Source organism: Ambystoma mexicanum, chromosome 6q (genome assembly GCF_040938575.1).
Source record: "Ambystoma mexicanum isolate Mex_15411 chromosome 6q, UKY_AmexF1_1, whole genome shotgun sequence".
NCBI classification, from domain to species: domain Eukaryota; kingdom Metazoa; phylum Chordata; class Amphibia; order Caudata; family Ambystomatidae; genus Ambystoma; species Ambystoma mexicanum.
This window is the reverse complement of record NC_090937.1, coordinates 1085263267-1085283711: the sequence shown is the minus strand read 5'-3', so window position 1 is coordinate 1085283711 and position 20445 is coordinate 1085263267. Positions and strand designations below refer to the sequence as shown.

At 45.4% G+C, this 20445-nt stretch overlaps 1 protein-coding gene across 11 annotated transcripts in view; it reads right to left on the bottom strand.

Moving 5' to 3' along the window:
* CLOCK (clock circadian regulator) overlaps positions 1-20445 on the bottom strand; it is a 2930945-nt gene that overhangs the window by 2553950 nt on the left and 356550 nt on the right. For 7 of the 11 annotated variants that reach the window (XM_069631637.1, XM_069631640.1, XM_069631638.1 and 4 more), the window contains 3 exons: positions 18752-18853; positions 12280-12345; positions 5264-5525 (listed from right to left, as the gene is read on the bottom strand). Coding sequence is in view for 7 of the 11 variants with exons in the window: in XM_069631631.1 (XP_069487732.1) it covers positions 5264-5382 (119 nt within the window). In the remaining 4 variants the exon portion in view is untranslated. The remainder of the gene's footprint in view (positions 1-5263; positions 5526-12279; positions 12346-18751; positions 18854-20445) is intronic. The other 4 variants (XM_069631633.1, XM_069631636.1, XM_069631632.1 and 1 more) reach the window with 3 other exon arrangements.

Here is a 20445-nt window from a genome sequence, read left to right as displayed (position 1 = left end):
TGGTCACAGAAATGATGTTTAGGATGCTACACAACACAGTGTTCCATTGGGTCAACCACAGAACCCTGATTTACCGTCTGAAATCGATTCTCAGATTGCCGGCAAGAAACTCACCAACAACATCGAAAAAGAAAACAAAAAGATGAAGAAAACAGTGACAGAAACAGCCCAGCCTCTGTCATGATCCTCAGAACGCGTCCCTTTTGGACTTCCTGGTCCTTGTCACAACGGGGCTTGCACTCTTTCCTGGTCCTTGTCACAATGGGGCTTGCACTCTTTGATACTCCCAACTTGGCCGTCTAACGTGATACGCCTTGCACCAGCTTCCACGTCGGACGTAGCACATTCTACAAATAGACCACGCCCCGGCGGCCCCACGCGTCTCAACACTATCGCTGGTAGTCACTAGACCTGTGCTCCGTAGTTCGCTGAACTATTCTCCTGTCCTTGGTTCCCGGATCCTCTAATTTCCCAATTCATTCCTCCCTCATCTCTTACCTTGTTTCCCGGATTTCGTGTACCTCCTTCGTGTACACTTCCTCGCTTCCTGGACGTCCTGAGCATCCGAGTATCCCGGAACGCTGAACGCACGCTGGAGTCAGAGGAGACTTGCGCGGGCTTGTACAAAACCCGATCAGTGCGCAAGAAGACTTCCTCCAAGAAATCCTGCAAGGAGCTATATCAGGTGAGAAGGGGGGAATTCCGTGACAGCCTCGGGTGTTCAAAGAGGCCTCGGCTGCGGCAACACTGTGCATCCCAATTGATTCCCAGCAAATGGGAATTGTAATGGCAGAAGCATTAACATCAAAAGCGAAAGTGCTACCAAAGATCCAGTGCCCATACCTCAGAGCTCACACAAAGGCCCGGTGGCATTAGTCGAACAAAAAGTCTCCTTTGGTATTTTCACCGGTCCTGCAAAATCGATCAAACCGGCATGCGCAAACCCTGCGCTGTTGAAGAAAAAACAAACTAAGGCAGCAAATACTACCTCCAAAGGTCCTGCACAAAAAACGCTTTCGTTCAAATGATGCAAAGAAGTTTATTCGAAATCTGACCACTCCCCCGTGGCTAGAAGTCGCCAGAGAAAGAGTAATGGCGGCCACATCTGGAAAGCAGAATGACAACAACAACACTGCCAAAGAGACAGTAAAAACTTCAGCAATTGCATCAAACAAGGGCGCGAGGTTTCCTCCTGTCTGAAGATGCAGCCTCCAACATCTCAATAGACTCCTGTGATCTTTCAACATATTCAATCGACGATGAGGACGAAATGGCAATCAGAGAGAGTGCGGCGGATGCCCATTCCTTGAACAGCCCAGTCTCTCCAGCAAAATTTGAACCCAGCAGGAAAGCGCAGCGGCGAATTAGTGAGCAGAGGCAAGCTGGGATTCGGCCAATACTGAGTCCTAATGAGAAATGGGCCCCTTCAATTGCGCAAGACTGCGCACGAAGTAAGTCGACTGACCTGGAAGCAGCCAGCTTATTGAGGCTCAATCCGAAAGAAACTGCTGCTCAATCGCAAAAACTAAAACAGGAGAGGTTGAATGAGAGAAAATTGCGGTCTGAACCTGCTAAATCGGGCTGGCTGAAATTAGAACTGGAAAACATCTAAGAAGAAAAAAATGAGGTAAATTTAAACAGAGCGAACGTATTGAGGCTATTACATTACATCCCGGCGCTACGAAACATAAGATCCGATGATATTGCAATTGTGGAATATAAATCATAAGTAAGATCCGACTGGGTAATTCTGCACATGAAGTCTAAGAACTTAGCAGGGCCTTTGCTGGACGCTAAAGAAGATCTACTGTTCTGCGGATTTGATTTTACAGTATGTGAAGATCAGTTGCCGCCTAAATATTCTGTGTTCGCAAATCAGCAGAATTCTTCATCCAATAAAACAAAACGTGATGATTTGTGGAAACAACTCAAACACCAGTCTAATCCATCTAGCAACAAAAAAAATCAAAACAAAGATGTCTAGGAGCACGAGGGGTCAAGTAGCTTGACCCAACTGCTAACCTGGTGGAATATGCGTGGATTTGCCCATTTGTTTCAAGACGGCTGTTCCCAGAAGTTAAGGAGCCCCATAATCTGTTTACAAGAAACGTGGCTCCTTGAATCGCCTTTAAGTGATGGCTATTCAGTATTCTTAAACGCGGCTGGGAAAAATGTATTTGGCCGCCCATATTCTGGACTATTAACGCTGATAAACAACTCAGCAGAATGGGAAGTGATAAGCAACTCTAACCCAAACTTGTTTGTACAAGCGCTAATTTTAGAATCAAGTCCGGAAGATTCCCTGAAAAAAAAACAAACAACAATTTTTGATCATAAATACCTATTGGAATCTGGCAATGATCAATGATGCTGAATATTTAACATCCATCACATCCCAAATAGATGCTTGTCTTGCTTCTTTTAACAACCCATTTATTCTGGTTTGTGGTGACCTAAATTATACTTGGTTTGATAAAGCAAAAGCGCAAAGTTCTCGCAATATGCTAAAAGTTCCAACTGAAACAGCAGATCGAGGAACCAAATGGGAATACGAATTAACCCTACGACAATGTGTAATGCTGAACGGCTGCACCAGGGGCGATATCCCAGCAGCTGACACATGGCACAGAGGTGACTCAAAAAAAACTTAGATTACATTTGGGTCTCAAGTTATCAATAAAGAATTCAGCAAAAAGCGATCATGATGCCCTAGTGTTATTCTGGAAAAGGCACCACAAAACAAGTCAGCCTACCTACAAAACAGCACTCAGCATTAATAGTGCTCAAAATCGTTTGCGGATAAACAGCAAACAGATTGAAAACTTGACAGCTGACTTTACTCGGATAAACACAGGGGGCGTTCAGGCAAATTGCATGTCCTTGCTGATGCAATTCACTACGTGCGCTCACAAGAATAACTTGAAGACAGCAAAAAGCAAGCATCTATTCAGCCCCATGTTAAGCGAAGCAAAGAAACGGCTAAAAAAAAGACCTGCAATTGTTAAAGAAATCTGGTGGAAAAAATCAAAGTAAGTTGGCGGTGAAGAGACAACAACGTTACCGAAATTGGTTAAAATCATTTAATTCCATTCGGAACCAAGAACAAGCAGAATTAATGCTACGCCTAATAACCCAAAAGGACAGCCGAAACATCTGGCAAATCATTAATAATGGACATCTAACGCATCCGTTCGCACTATCAAATGGTGTGAATGTTGCAAGCTGGGTGAAACATTATACGGAAGTCTTTAAAAATCAAGAAGCCGATGACGTGCCAAAACTAACGATAGAGTCCAGCATATGGAATGTCTCTGAATCTGTGGACGACATCGCAAATGCCATTCAGAACTTAAAGACCTCGCGGGCCGCATGGCCAGATGGTATTTCCAACTCGATGTTAAAAGAAAAAAAAAATTTGGCGCATTTCATCAAAGTACTATTTGAGCATATTGCTTCTACGCTGGCAATCCCTGAGTCGTGGACATGTGCAGTGGTAGTCCCGGTGTTCAAAAAAGGAAACCAGGAAGACCCAGAGAATTACCGGCCCATAGCACTGCTAGATACAATGGGGAAAATATTTGCCACCTTCCTCCAAAAAAGAATTGCTAAGTGGGCGGAAGGCATCAACCTAGTCGACGAAAGGCAAACTGGGTTCACAAAAGGCGTAGGTGTGGAGTTAAATCTGATGCTCCTAAATTTGGCAAAACTCGATAAAACGCAAGAAAAGGCTGTTTCTTGCGTTTGTCGACTTAAAACAGGCGTTCGACAGCATTACCGCGAGCTCCTGTGGAAAAAACCTATGAACTGGGGCTGTCCATATCAGCTATTGGCCCCGCTAATGGCATTAAACGCTAACACCAGCATTCAAGTGCTGGACCAACGACGTTCTGTCTCGTATGAGGATTTTCGCACAACATGGCGCAAAACTACATGCAAAATATGGCAAATTCACTTTACAGCCTGTATTAACCTTTTACCTACAAAAAGTGTCCCCAGCAGTTTGTTTTGGTAGCGAAGCAGGGTGGAACATTGATGCTGGGCTGTGGCAACTACTGTAGGGGCTTTTTGGGCGGAAAGTGCTCAAATTGCTGCAGAGTGTCCCAATGGTGGCTATTAGACACAAACTAGGGCTTGACTCACTACATTCCCTTCTACTGTGGAAATCAATTTCAGTGCTTCGAAAAATGCGTTTAACACCAGCTGTGAAACCCTACTTAATTCTGAACGAAAGAATTCAAGTACCGTCAGCATTCCTATTAAACATCTGGGAGGAGAAACTGTTATCAATACTACACGCAGCAGACTTAAACATGTCTCTTGTTGTGCAAATTCCACAAGTGGCAAAAAAAAAGTTCTGGCAATGGAACTGGATAATTAACATGGAGAAACGCAGGCAATTAACTGCTGCAATCGATCTTGGAACTTCAACCCAAAGAGTAGGGGAATTGACGAAATACCTGTCAAAATTCCCATCGTCTTATCATCGAAACCAGTTTTTAAGACTACGGTTAAATCTTTATTCCACTCAGGAGGTTCGGATGAGACGAAAGGACCGGGCGACCAAGAGCAACATCTGTCGCTTCTGTTCGACTGATGTAGAATCGAGCAAACACCTAATAACTAAGTGCCCCAAAATTGTCGACCAACGTTCACCTCATCTAGCACGATTCGCCCCAAAACATGGAAATATGTCTGAGTGGTGGAGCTACTTAATTTCAGGGACAAATGTCCAATTAACCTGTGCGGTTATTAATTTCATGGATATGATCTTAAAAAGTTCATCATGCTTCGAGTTGCGAGGATGAGGGGCAACATGTGCCTATTCTGTCTAAATTTATGTTAACTTGGAAACTTGGTATTTGGAATCTACTCTATTCTATGTTTCCTTGATGTTTTCTTTCCTTCTGTCGCTCTTCTTCTTTTCTCCTTGGAGGGCAGGCAAACGGCTGCGGAAGGACTTAATGATTTATGAATGTATAAAAAATTACAAAAAGTTTGTTTCTCTTTGCATGTCAATAAACAAACATTTTAAAAAATGAATCTATGAGTCAACATGCAGACGTAGACTCAAAACTAAAATGTAACACCAATGAACACAATGCTAACTATGACAAAAGGCTAGAGTTCCTTGATGACCACTATGGAAGGGACACATAAGAAACTAGGACTCACTGGAGGACTACTACCCACCGAGACAAATTCATTTTAAAAGTAAAGTTTTACCACCAAAACAACTACAAGGAAAATACATGGCAAGTCTTACCTTTCTTCAATTTTTGCATCAGCTCTAGATGCTAAATTGAGCACAATCACTGTTGTAGTTATCCAGTATGTAAATACATGACTGATTAGTTCCTGACCAGCACACATTACACAGTTCATCCATTGAGCAAGTGACCATGGAGGCAGACTTTGGAAATGTGTTAGATGAGTTAGGTACGACCCTTCATTCCTGACATGATGGACAGATCAAATTGTCTTCTTTGTTGATTCCAATGGATGACCAGGCCACTAGTTGTCCTCTCCTGTAATTGAAAATAAAGAAAGCGGTGTTGTGAGGAAGCATTATCTAGAGATTTGACAAAAGGGTGAATGCTAGACAAAAGAAAAGGAAAAATACAACGATATAAAAAGGAACTGTTTGCCACCTTGAAAGGTCTGCAAAGGTGGGAGAATAGCGCAATTGAATAATTTGAAAAGTATGTGCTGGTAGCGTAATGTCTTATCTGTGAGTAATTTTAAGTCAATGGTGGAATACTTAATGACTGGTGACATACGCGGGACTACAGGGCAAGACTTATGGCTTTCCAAGTCACTGGAGTTTTACAATTAATTGCAGCCTTCTTCTGGTTGTTTGATCTCTATAAAAGCCAACAAAACAACATGGGAGTTAGAACATGCTGACAAATTTCCATTCTCTGTGTGTTTATTTGGAAAAAATGGAATATGACCAAAATCACTAAACCAAAAGATGTAAACCCTTTCCTTCAACTGACCCATTAAAAATAAGTCTGGCTACTGGGCAAAGCACAGGACAGAAACCACCATGCTTGACCCCAAGTCCACCTTAGCTGGCATGGCGAACAAAGGTCATCCTGCCCTGCTGATGCTCCTGGACCTCTCTGCGGCCTTCTATCTAGTAGATCATCCACTGCAAGTGACCAGGCTCGGAGAGGTCACCCACTGTCGCCCACTGTTCTACTTTAGCATCTAATTGGATAGCCTCCTTCTTGGGACCTCAGACTTTTCAGGTGTGTTATGGGGATGAACAATCCTCACCTGTCATGTGGTGTCCCCCAGGGCTCCTGCCTGTCTCCACTCTTGTTTAATATTAACATCCCGCCCTTGCTCGACCTGTTGGACACCCTGGGTGTCCGATATACCTACTACGCCGATGATACCCAGGTTGTTCTTCAGTTCAGTGGGCATTACGAGCAAGATCTTTGTGTCCTTAACATCATCTACAATGCCATCCAGGATTGGATGGCTTGTAACTCTCTAGCACTCAACTGTAAAAAGACTGAACTTTTGATTGTTGCTTCTAAAGCAGGTCTGAGCAAGCTAGCGCCCGAGTACTCCAACTTTCAAATCGCAGGCTATACTATTCTTGTTCCTAAACCTTAGGAGTAGTTCTGGATGAAGAATTATCTATGAAGCCTCATGTGTCTTACATCCGCTCCACATGCGGTCTCATTACCAAATGTATACACTATATTCACCCCTTCATCACTATGGAAAACTGTGCCTTGCTGTCTACTGCACTCATCAACTCCAGACTCAATTACTGTAACAGCTTGTTGGCAGGTACTACTGCTCTTAACCTTCGAGCTCTGCAAGTCACGCAAAATAACACGGTCTGAGCGACTTTAGGTCTTTCTCGTTGCGCATATGTCTCTGTATCGAGGAAAGCTCTACATTGGCTTCCCATTAAGCAAAGGATTACACACAAATTTCTGACAGCTTTTAAATGCCTTTCTCACTCATGTCCGGCCTATCTGTCTGATCGTGCTAAGCTGAACATCCATACCAGAAGCCTTCGTTCCTCTATAGCACCCACATTTGTCCAACCAAGATTCAAACTAGCCCGCTTTGATGGAACCAGCTTTGACGTCCAGGCACCCCTTCTCTGGAATTCTCTTCCTTCTTCTATGCGTCTTGCCAGCAATCTAATTTCTTTCAAAAAATCAATTAAAACATATCTTTTCAACCTCAGTCCAGACTAATGCTTTGGTCACTCTATTGCTGACTTTTCTGGTATGACTCCCTTCTTATGCTTCGGTTGTCTTGTCCTGTCTTGGTTTTGTGCACCATGAGTCCCATGGGCATGCAGCGCTTTATAGGAATTAAAATAAATGAATAAATAAAAATACATGAATATTGCTTTAAGGGACATCAACCACTCCCTGACATATACAAATCTTTCAACAAATTGGAAAGGACTTGCAATGTTGTAGATACTGTATGAAAATGCTTGATACAAGACTGACATGGTATATGTTTTTGGTTCAGTTAAACTGAAATGTAACAAAATACACCAACAATATAAACACTCACATATAAACAAAAGTTAAGTTGGACAGGGCAACAGTAGTGTAGCATGACATGCATTACAATGGGATGATGTGATAGAAAGTGGGTTATTGTTAATGGCAGCAAATAAAGCCTTGGTCAAACTGTATGCTCAAAGCTCTTGTATTTATGGGGAGGGAAGGGAGTCAATCAGTACTTGTAAATGGATAGATTTCTGGCGGCACAGTCATGTGAGCCTGGGAAAACACTATAGATACATAATTGCTTGTGTTCAATGAGGAGGAACCAAAGAAAATCAGTACTGGGAGACACACTGATCAGTGTGTTCTTGTGATCTTTGGCAAGGAGTATCTTCTGAGTGTGTGTGTTCCATTGAGCGGCAGGAAATGCAATTGTCACTGAGAAATAAAAGGATGCATAAAATTATGGACTTAGGATCTTGGTCAAGCAGTAGGCATTGGGGTCTTATTTTCCATGGGGAGGCTGGAAAGGAGTCAGCATAAGGAGTTGAAAGGATTCAAGTGAAGCCTTGTGATCTTTGGCTAACATTATGTTCTCAGTTCTTATGCTCATGGGGAGGAAAACAATCAGCATATCAGTCAGTACAGGGGTTGGAGGGATTCATTACAGCAAACTATTTTCATTTTGGATAAACAGTAGATCAAGAGCTCCTGCAACCAATGGGAGAAATGGAAGAAACAAGCACTGGAAAGTGAATTATCTTTGGCGAGCAGCCTTGAGATCTTGGGCACATAGTATTTTACAAGGTCTTATGCTCAATTTTAAAACATGACATACAAAATAATGTAGTAGCTTTCTTTCTGTTCTGTGATTCTTCTGAACATCGACATCCCAATAATTCATTGTCACTTCAGCTACCACCCCCCAGTTTGGAAAGAGTTATTGCCTCAGTGCTGGTCTAAGACTCAGGGGACTTGTGCACTGGGTGGAGGCAGGTTTCTTTCACTTGCTCTCTACTGAGACTGTAACTTAGAATGGCACAAAGTGCTCTCTAACAAGACCGAAAACCTTTCTGCAAACTAGCAGAAACAAGTTTTGAACTTGCAGACAGCTAATTGCAAAAGGTCAATTGTAAGCTTGGGGTTGTCACTAACATTTACTGTTCTGTTCACCACTGGCTTCAACTCCTCTTCTGTAACCTAAATCATATTTTCATTATGATACATTAGGTATGCTTTTCGTAATGTAAAAATGTAGGAAGTGAAAGCTAAAAATAGAGCAATTAAGTCAACACTATAGAAGGGTTGTAAGGCACATTCTACCACATTTTACCACTCAGAAAAAACTATTTGTACACCCCTGTTATGAGTCATTGTGCTCTACCATATTTGTACATCCCAACTACTACACAGTCACAATCTTTCAGTTGCAACAAATAGTTATCTGCATCAATGGGTCTCAGACAAATCATAATAAACCATTTTGTGACATCAGGATAGACATGTCCATCCTCACGGCACATTTAGCTGACTCAAGATCTTGTTACACGATTCTTTCACAAGAAAAATACTTCAAACAGTTTCCATGTCACAAAGTTCGCTTAGATTGCATAAACATAGTAGCAGGAGTTTATGGTGGTGTAAGGAACTCATGATGGCAACAGTAAGACAGACACAAGTGATCACAGTTCAATGGCGTTTATTGAACTTTATAATGGGTGAGGTAAATGCCTAATCTAAACCTAAATCTAAAACGGGAGGAAGCTACGACCATCAAATAATAATAAAGCAGTCCTAGTGGTGTCTTGTCAAATAAAAAGGGCCTATACCAAAAAAAAAACAAAACTATTGCCAATCCCTACTGCTAGATTACAAAAAGAATATGGGATAATGTTCACAAGAAAAGAAAGAAGTGTTCACAAAATGAAAAGTCAGGATGGTACAGCTGGGTCTCCCTTCCCCACATTTTAAGCACGGGACAAGGCGGGACTCTCGAGCACAGCACACTCCTGAGCCTCGTTAGCACGAGGTTCCCAGTTCTGGTTCAACGATATCAAAACCTTCTGAGGCTAAGTCTCTTACCTGGAAAAGTCTCTTGCTGTAGAAGGCTTGCTGATTCAAAGTAACAAACAAACAAACAAACAAACAAAAGGTTCCTTCGGTACTCTTGAACCTTGGGCAATTGCTCTTCGCCCCTTGGATCTCCCTCTGTCGGGCTCGGATCCTTCTTGCAACTTGGTCCTCCCTCCGTCGGGTTCACTACGGCCTTTCAAACATTGCTTGTAGGATTCAAATGTCTTTTTAAAAAATTCTCCACTGCGGACAACCCTCGACCGGGTTTACTCTTGTCGACACAATGTTCACGGGTGCATTACTCTTGATGCAAAATAACAAAAAACCAAAAGTTCTCTCAGTGATCTTGCATCTTGGGATATTGCCTTTCGCCCCTAGGATCTCCCTCTGTCGGGTTCGTATCCTCCTTGCAGTTTGGGCCTCCCTCCGTCGGGTTCACTACGGCCTTTCTTTAACACAGTTCATGTATTTCTTCTTTACATCAGAAAGCAGGGTTTTTCCTTCTCTTAGCATTCTTTTGGTATCCCTCTGTTGGATTCACACTTGCCTTATTCCACAGTTCACAATTTTATTGGAAAGCCGGGTTCCCTTCACCTAGCTTTCCTCTGGCAACGAGTCAGAGACTTTTGATTGTATAAGGAATTTGATGTAACCCTCATAGGACCACTCTGTCATCTCACACCACCCTTTGCTAGGGCCTTCTGGTTCTTGTACTTTCCTAAACAGGTCCCGGTCAGAGTCTTTCGAATGAGTGCCCACGTGGTGCCGGACCCCACCACAACTGGACCTCAACTGGGCTTTCTTTAAAGTTCAAAGAACTACACAAATTACTTTGTCTTTCAGATTCACTGCATTCAGAACGTTGCCACTTGCAACCTTTGGCTCAGAACAGTTCGGTTTGCAACAGCTTCCTCCGACTCATTGGCTGTGTTGAATCTGTTGGCTTTTCTGTTCTCTGGAGTCAAGGATAGTACCAGGGTAGCTAGATTGCCTCTATGCCTGCATTATCAAAGCGGGAGGCCCCCCGTCTACCAATGACATTTGCTGCTCTGCACGCCAGCTGCAGCTCCCAGTTTTATGCTTTCCCTTTCGGAGGCTTCGCAGGTCTGAGTTGAAAAGGGCAAGGGCAATTCTCCATTATTCGTCCTCTCAAGTCTCACTGCCTTTCTTCTCCTTTTGAACTGCCGGTTTGGTGTAGCTGTATCCTCATGCATTTGGTCAAGTTCGAAGTGTGCTTTTATGCTCTGCCTTTTTTCCCTGTGGGGAAGGTAAAAGGCTGTCAGGTGTGTGTGGTTGTCAATCACCTGACTCTGCCTGACCTGCATGTTGGGACATGTCCGGTAAACGGCTCTGGTGTTAGTCCATTGTCTGTTATCGTGTAAGAAAGTATTTGTGTGGGAAAAGGGGGCTGGGTATAGCTTGTAAATATCCTACAGGGTAGGCTGGGGAAAAGGTATTACAGGGCTAGGGAATACCGCATCTCAACCCTTGGTGTTCCACTTCCAGTCCCCGAAGAACCCTCACCCAGGTGATCCTCCCCCACTGGTCCACCCCCAGGAACTGGATCTAATAGCGAAGGGCGTGTCCTGGCCACTTGGACAACATATCACCTGAGACTAGTAAGTGAGACACCTTTGGGTTTCTCACAGCAGACACAAGATTGAATTAATTGACAGAGCACGATCCAGTTCAAAGGTTGATCAGCAGTTGTCAAGGTTTATGTATCTAAAAAAGGTCAGGCTGTCCTAGATTGGGATGACCAAAGGTTTGTAGAGATCAAATAGATCTCTGTTCCGCTGAACAGGTGTACTATGATGCAAGCAGACAAACATGGTCACCCTGTGGTCGTATTTGCATCCCGAGCACTCACAGAACCTGAGAAGGACTACATATGGCGAATAGAGCTTGCACGCTTTGCACTGATCACAAATGTTAGTCCACATACTAACACCAAGAGGTACCAGAAAAGTCACATCACGATTGGGACGCTTTGTTAGCTGCAGGTGTTCCTGTTCTAAATAGAGAATGTTCCTGGGTGGCAGAACACGCAGGAGGATTGCTCATCATGCCTTCCATTACCACACAAACCCATTGGAGGATGGATCGCAAATGATTGCGTTGTAGCATCTCAATAAGATGTGGAAAAAAGCACTATATCTAACATTTCTGCATCTGTACAGAAAAGAATGTATATTAAGAGAGCATGTTAAAATGAACTGTGAAATAAACCAAGAAAGGATGGCTCCCCCAGAAAAGGACTTGTATCCCACACTATGAGCTTTCATCGAGTTGGTTGCTGAAATAACAGATGAAGACGGACGGTTATTCAGACACGACAAACTCATCCCTCCTGGATCTCTCATTGCACCCTTGTTGTCATTGGCCCACGAAGGCCATTTAGGGAGTATGTTATCCAAGCACTGAGTGAGAGAACAAATACTACTGGTGGGCAGGTGTGGACAATGACCTGGAGTGACATCTCTGGTATTAAGCTCAATATAAAAGAACAATTATAATAATAAGAATAGATTATAGGGCCCATGGAGCACATGCCCCTTGAACAAAAGTATGCACTGGTGTTGGTCAAAGCAACGTTTGTGACCACAATCACTACAGCAACCACCATCTTTGCTCTTGCAAATGTGTTTAGACGCGTGTTCAAAAGGGCAGGATGTCTTATAGGTGTTAATATTGAACAATGGAGTCAAATTCATACCTCACGATATGGCAAATGTCCTTGAGAGTAACAGAATCAAACACCTTTGTTCAGTCCTCTATCATCCTAGGGGTAATGGACAAGAGGAAAGGGAAAATCAGTTGATAAGATAAACCATTCAGTAAACCAGAGCAAATAACATTAACTGTCATGAAGCAGTGCAAAAGATGTCAATTTCCATAAACTCCACTACAGCAGTTGAACCCTTTCAATTCATGAGAGGGTGACACACATGCAAAATAACATAGCAGAAGCATACATTGCAGAGATCCAGGACAACTGGTTATTTAGTGCAACCCCCCTGGAAATTCGACATGGGTGACCTAGTGAAGATAAAAATGCAGCAAAAGAACAAAGCACACGCCATCGAAATACAGAAATCCGTTTTACATCATCGAGATACATCAAGATGAGGGAGGTAAGAAATGGAACTTGGCACAAGTAGCCCTTTATAAAGCAACGAGTTCAGAAATCATAAGGGACTAGGAGGAAAGCGACATTATTCATCACTTTGATGGAGAAGCAGAACAGAATAGAAAGCAGAAAATAGAAATGCGGACTTTGAACAGCAAGAAAAGAACAATGTAGAAATGGAGAGAACTACTAGGTCGCAGTATACCATGAGCAGGCAGCTAAGAAAGAGGAACATTCCAGAAATACTCAGACAATATGAACTTTGTTGATTTGCAAAGGCAAGGCTGTGACACGCGGCATGGAGCACCAGCGGGGCGTGTCAGAAGAAGAGCAAAGCGTGCAGTGGCTGCTTCCCCCAGCTCTCCCACAGCTCACTTATTGAGCACCCCCCAGCATACAGAGCACACAATACACAATGCGGTCTGTCTGGGCTCCACGGTCACACTAGCAATTCGTGGCATGCCGCGCTTAATACGTATACACGTGGCAGAGTTGCATCACTCTGCCGCGTGTGTGTGCCCTTAAAGGGGCAGGTAACTCCTTCATAACAAACAAACCAAAAGGAGGCACACATAGATACTTTAAAACATTTCACAGCACACTTAACAACACCCCTTTATTAGCTTCCCTCCCAGGCCCACAAGTCTCCAATCAGCACGTGGGCCCGGCCCACCAGTTCAGGGGTCCAACACATAGTCACTGAGATAGGCAGGCTTCCCCCTCCCTACCCTCTGGGGACACCTCCTACCCGCTTGCCGGATTGGGCCCTCCTCACCTGCATCCCCTCGACCTAGGGGACTTGGCGGATGGGCCAGGCCACCGCCCTGGTCCGGTTTCTCAACACAGTCTTTTCACAGGGTTACCTCAAGCCTGGTCTTTTCTTGAAGAAGCTGGCATTTTGGGTAACAGTAGCAGTCCCATCGGATGCAGTCACCATCGAGCCACTCACCGCTACCACGTCCATGGGACTCGGCTCATAAGTCAGTGAGAGTTTGCCTTGTGGATGCTGGTTCTTCACTAGCACTTCTTCAGCGGGAATCAGCTGCTGCGGTGGTAGTCCTCTTCTGACATTCTCTCCCTCTGTCCTTCGTCTCCTTTCGTGCTCCACCTGAGTAATCAATCATGGCTGGTTCTCGCTCCCTCACTTCAGGTATTAACCCCCTTGGACACCACCGAAACATTGCTTCCGCTGGTGCCACTCCAGTTGACGCATGAGGGGTGGCCCTATACTCTCTCAGGAACTGGCATAGCGCCCGTTGCAGGCAGTGGCCCTGGCCATGAGCAATGCAGAACACCTTGTTTAGAGTCCTCATGAATCTCTCAGCTTCGCTGTTGGCACGGGGCCAGACTGGTGTAATCTTCCTGTGTTGTATGCCATACTCTTCCATCAACTGGGCGAAGCTGTCTCCTTGGAATGGCGGTCCATTGTCGGAAAAAACAGGGTCTGAGGCAACTCATGAGTGGCAAAGATCTTTTCCAGGGCAATGCCCACCTTGTCAAACGACACCGATTAGATGAATTCAACCTTGGGGTACCGTGACCACTCATCCACCACAACCAAGAAGTGAGTGTCTCTGCCAGTGGACCCAAAGTCTGCATGCACATTCTCCCAGGGCCTTGTTCCTCGGGGCATCATCTCAATGAGGAGCTCCCTCTGTGCCGGGGCAGCCACCTGGCACCACACACAGGCAGGCACAAACTCTTCCACCCTTCTCTCCAAGTCAGGGAACCACACTTTTTGGCATAACCTTGCTTTTGTCTTCGCTGTCCCTTGATGACCCTGGTGCGCCAGCTCCATTACCTGGGGGATCATACGCATCGGTATTACTATGCGGTCTCCCCTGAGCAAGAGCCCTGACTCAACAAATGTCATTTCCTCCTTCACGCTCCACAGTTGCTAAAGCGCCACCCGCGCCTCTTGGGTCCTTTGTGCCAGGGTGTCCACCCCCGACTTCCACGACCCTTGCTGAAGGGTCGCCTTCAGGATTCCGGAAGCGCTCATCCTCGGCTGCTGCCATTTCAAGCTCTTGGAATGGCACTGACTTCGGGGTTGCTGATTCTACAATTAGCTGTACATGCTTGTCTGCCTCCTCACCACTGATGTCTTCACGTCCATCCACCCCGCCTCTGGGATGCCTCAACAAATAATCTGCTGCGTTGTTATTGCCCGGCCGATACACAAGAGAGACACCATACTCCAGGAGCGCTATCATCCACCTTTCAATCCGGGCTGGAGGTTTGGATGACGAGCCGCCCATGATCGGCAGCAGAGGCTTGTGATCAGTCACCACTGTCACCGGCCGTCCCTGCACGTACAGTCGAAAGTGCAGACACCCCCACAAGACTGCCAGGGCCTCCCGCTCGATCTGCGAGTAGCGCTGCTCCGTTTCCGACAGTGCCTTACTCGCATAGGTGATCGGTCTGACCTTGTGCGTCTGTTTCAGGGAGGCGCGCACCCAGACTAAACGGGCTGGCATCCACCACGATCTCTGATCCCAGGGACAGATCAAAAAACGCCATGGTGTCTCCTGCCGTTAGCCCCCTTCACATCTTCAAATGCTGCCTGTTCTAGCCGTCCCAATTGCCACGTTGCATCTTTCTGGGTGAGACTTCTCAGGGGCTCCGACCTGGAGGCTAGGTTCTGAATTAAAAGGCCACAATATGTGACCATCCCCAGGAAGCTCCAGATTTCGATTATATTCTCTGGGGGCCTTGCCTCCACAATGTCCTTGACCTTCCGGGGGTCGGGTTATACACTCCATTCCTTGAACATAAATCTAAAAAACTCAATGTTTCTTTTGAGGAATTCAGACTTTTCTTTATGCAAGGTCAGCCCCAACGCCTGCAGCCACTCCAGAGTCTTTACCAGCCGTTCTATGTGTTCAGCCTCCGTCTTTGCAAACACCAGAATGTCCTTGCTGATGTTGAGGACACCCTCTAGATCCGCTAGGGCCCCACGGATGATATTTTGGTACACTTCTGGCACTGATGACACCCCAAAGCTTAGGCGCTTGTATCGGTACAGGTGCGTGGCAAATGTGGTAATGTATCTCAAATCCAGGTGCAACACCACCTGATGATAGCCCGCCCGCAGGTCAAGCTTCGAAAAGAAACAAGCCCCTTGCAGTTCTGCGATGATGTCTTCGATCGTGGGCGTGAGGTATCTCACTAGCTTGATGGCCTTGTTGGGGAGCCTCATATCCACGCAGATCCTCACTGATTCAGGTTGCTTTGGCTTCCGTGCGATGACTATGGGCGACACCCACAGGGGTAGGTCCATCAATCTTCTCGATCATGTACAGCGCCACCAAATTGTCCAGTTCTTTGTCCACCAGGTCCCGCATATGGAATGGGACTCTGTGGTGCTTGAGCACAATCGGCTGTATGGACTCATCAATATGCAGCCTCACGGGTTTGTCGGCAATGCAGCCTATCCCCTCAAAGAGCTGACTGTACTTTGTGAGAAGTCCCTGTACGTCTTCCACATACACTGCATTGGTGAAGCTCATGATGCACAATGCTTCCGCTGCTGCGCAGCAGAGGAGAGTGTTGCTGCTTACACGCGTTACAAAGAATCGAGCTCTGATGGATGTCCCTCCATGTTCAACTTTCCCACAAACGCTCCGGCCAATGGAATGGGCTGCTCCCCGCCAAAGGTGAATATCCACGCCTTCGACTTCTGCAAGGCAGGCAGCGCCAGCATGGCATCATAGTGCACCCTGGCCATTATGTTGACTGACAGCCCCGTGTCCACCAGCACAGGTACCGTCGACTTACTGCCCTTCACGAAACACAGTGGCTGCCTCCTGGTGGTGGCCCGTAGCGCACTGACACTGGATATGAAGAAAATGTTCTCCTCCTCATTCTCTTTCTTTGTGAGTAAGGCCATCTTCCCCTTGACCTACTTGAGAGACGTTGAGCGGGCGCTGTTGTCTAAAGAAGCCTGCCCTCACTGGCCCTTTATGCACCACCATAGGCAACGGTGCCCTGCACATCCAAGCATAATGGACGAGTGTCCCACAGCATGATGCATCCACGGCTGTAATGAATGAAAAACGTTGTGCACCGCTGGTCCTGCCGAGTATAGAAGCGTGGCCACTTTGCTATCCTCATCTGTCTCACCTGTGGCCCGGAAGTACACGTCCAGCCAATATATCCAGAGCCTCCACCTCGGTCCGACAGGGCCCCAAAAATGTCAAACTCAGGCATTGATGTAAGCACCCCATGCTGTCTTGGCGCATGTGCACCCACTGGCTCCGCTCGTCCTGCCGGAGCCTGGTCTCCTGAACGATCTTCCTGTTCACCCATGGTGGTGAGCGCATGAGCACTGCACATGGAAACTGGGGCCACAACTCATGATGGCCCTCCTCCAGGCCGAATGCACCAAAACGTGAGCGTGCCGATATTAGCCAACACTCCACCCTCGGGCTAGTTGTAGTGAGTGCCCCTCCACCAAGTCCACACAGCCAGAAAATGTCCTCCCCAGAGCACAGTCCAAAGTGTCCAAAAATTGAGCATGCAAATAATTGCCACCACTCCACCCTTGGGCTTGCTGTAGTGATTGCCTCTCCAATAATGTCCAAACAGTCATGAATATGGAATAACCCCCCCCAGCACACAGGCCAAAGGTCCCAAAAATTGAGTTGGCTAGGACAAAAAAAAGGGAAGGGAAAAACAAATATTCCTAGGCCTCCCCTTGGCCTCACCTCAAACTCAAAAGAGAAAAGTGTCCAAAAACACTCCAAAATGCTTTGCAGCAACAGAAAGTTTCCCTCTGCATGAGGGGGGGGTCCAGAAATTAATGTGGGAGGCCCACAAGCAAACGGGAGCCACAACCCTCACCACCACGTGTCGACAAAATGGCGGCCGACCACCGCAAACTTGCCGACTCTGCGGCATGGAAATCCAGAGAATATGCCCGGTGGGGATCTCACCGCCTTGGCCTTGCAGGTCTGCGTCAGATCGACAATGCAACCTTGTTGCCACTTTTAAGAGTTGCTGGTGTGCCCATTCGGCCCTGTGAGGCCCCCCCAGCGTACAGAGCACACAATACACAAACGCACTCAGTCTGGGCTCCACGGACGCACTGGCGATCTGTGGCATGCCCAGTTTATTACGTGCACAGGTGGCGGAGTTGCGTCATCTGCCGCGTGTGTGCCCTTAAAGGGGCAGGTACCACAATTTCTACACTTGGCTAATCAGTTACTCTGAGTTCGCTGTACAACATGGGACAACCCGATTTGCACCCTGAAGTCAGGCAGATGTTGTCCAAATAAAGATATCCACAATATTGGAACCTAGTTGGGGGATCTGGAACTCAAATCGTCCCTATCATCATATCACAATTTGATTTGAGTCAATTCTATTAGAGTATTGCTTCTTTTTATGGGGATTTAATCCACACTGTTGGATTCCTGTTTTGCTTTATCCTTCAAGGTTTCGCACATGGTATGTTTCCCAAATAAACATTACATTTTTATTTCGTTTTTTTTGGAATGCAACCTTTTAAAAAATTAGAGGTGTTGATCTAACCCCTCTCAGCTGAAGAAAGGATTATATGAATCGAGAGGCAAAACTCATGAATTTATTTCACAAGTAATATTTGTTAAAAAACATCATTTGGAGTGTTGGACCAAGAATAGTCGAAGACAACTATTTCTTTTGGTTCAGAGGTGTATTTATTAGTGTGAACTCCGTTCCTAGGGTTTTTAAAAAAAAATTATATACACGATCCCTTTATGGGATCAGAATTATGGCCTAATTTGGGGATATCTCTGATCCTTAGTTTTTTCAATCAGGTCACATGGAAGCCGACCGGTTTCAGTGGTATTGAAGTTATTAAAACCACTTTCTTCAGGGCTAAGGATCAACACCAATTAGTGTGTGATCTAATTTCTTCTACTGGTTATGGTAAATCTCTTGTATTCAAAAAGGATGTTGCCCTGCATTTGGAAGAGCAAGGAGCGGGAGGGAGAAAAGAAAAAAGGGAGAATGCCATTAGGGACATATCCCGCAAATAACCCCCGAGACATAAGAGGTCATAATGTATACATCTTACCCATTACAGGTGAGAACTCCCAAATGTCAAGGTCCTGGATTCGAGCTGGTTTAGTTATTTACAGTATTTCGAGTCCGTGATTATCGCACGTTCCTTGTTCACCTACAAAAGAAATGTGTTCTTTTAGATTTGGTGAATTGAGGTCTAACTTAAAGGATAACTATTTTTGCATCTACGAACATTTTAAACAAACAATCATTCAAAACTAGCTTTTTTCATTTTATAGGTCAACGCCTGAGGAGTTTGACCTATAGTGCACACAGGCCCAGTCGGATATCCCCACGTCACGTCCCCAGGCAGCAACCCATTTGGTCACTCAATGTTTTTTAGTAGTAGCCCATGTGGTACTTGTGATCTACAGACTATACTTTCCCACGCCAAACTATTGCATAGAAATAAAGTACATCTAATGCACTGGGGGGGTGGGTGATACACGAAGGATATGCGTGCAGCCCATGGTCCAATACGGTAAATGGAGACAGCCCAGAGCACGATTCACAACTGTGGCTGCTGGTGTCTCGATGCACATGACACGTGTGTTTTTTAGAGAGAAACGAGTGTTAAATTAAATGGAAGGGGGAGTGGCGCTTCCGCCCCAGATGTTGCTTACCCCCCGGTGGGTGAGAAGTACCCCTCGAGATTCTGCCCAAGTCCGATGTCGCTGCACAGAACGGCGTATAGGCTGTGATGTCTTTGGCGTTTCGTCCTCACGTGACACTCTACGTGCGGACCATGGTAAACACTAAAAAGGGACCAAAAAAGGACCACATGGATTGGCAGCCATATTGGTGTAGGGTGTTAATGATTAAGAGCGACAGATCTGTCTAATAATGGAAAACCATAGATGGCGTCCTGGTATTTCGATATGTTAGGTGTAAACTCGAAGGTTGCAGAGGCTAATGCCAAATAGTATCCTAATGCCCGGGTGGTAATAGGGTCTTGTTGTGTATAGGTCTGAAAATGACTTCACAAGATCCCAGAAAAATCAGAAAAAAGGTTAGGAATGTAGTGTGTCTATAGCACAGTAGAATATTAGAGTAGACTTGCAACTTATACAGATTGTGAAATGAAAGCAGATAATATATGCAGAAAATATACAGCAATATACAATGGATAGCCAGTAGTGCAGTTTGACAAATTACAAAAAAAACATGAACAACATGTGAATGATGGTTAGAGGGTTGCAAGTGATTGCCAGCACATAGATTCATTTAGGCCCTCCACATCTGTTCTTAATCTGTATATCCACATTTGTTCAAGTCTGAAGAGCAGGTTTTGAATGTTCCCTCCTCTCATTGGTATCTTCACCTTTTCAAGGATTGTCCATTGCATGTCTTTGGGGCTGTGCATTTTTTTTAAGTAGTGTTCCACCATAGGTGCTGTAGTTTTTATTTGTTCGTATGCAGGAGCGATGCTCTGCCAGCCTCGTTCTGATCGGTCGGGTAGTCATCCCTACTTATCTAAGTGCACACGGACAGGTAATCAGGTAAATTACATTTTTGGTGTTGCAGTTGGTCATTTCTTTTTGTATCCATGGATGGTGCCATCCGATATCTATGGTTTTGGTTCTTGCAGTCCCATAGCAGGCACTGCATGACCCACATGGGGTATGTCCTGTCGGTTTTGCATGATTCCAAAGTGTCTCATGAGGCAATCTTTTTTCTTTATAAGTTTTGACGAGGGAATCCCTCAAG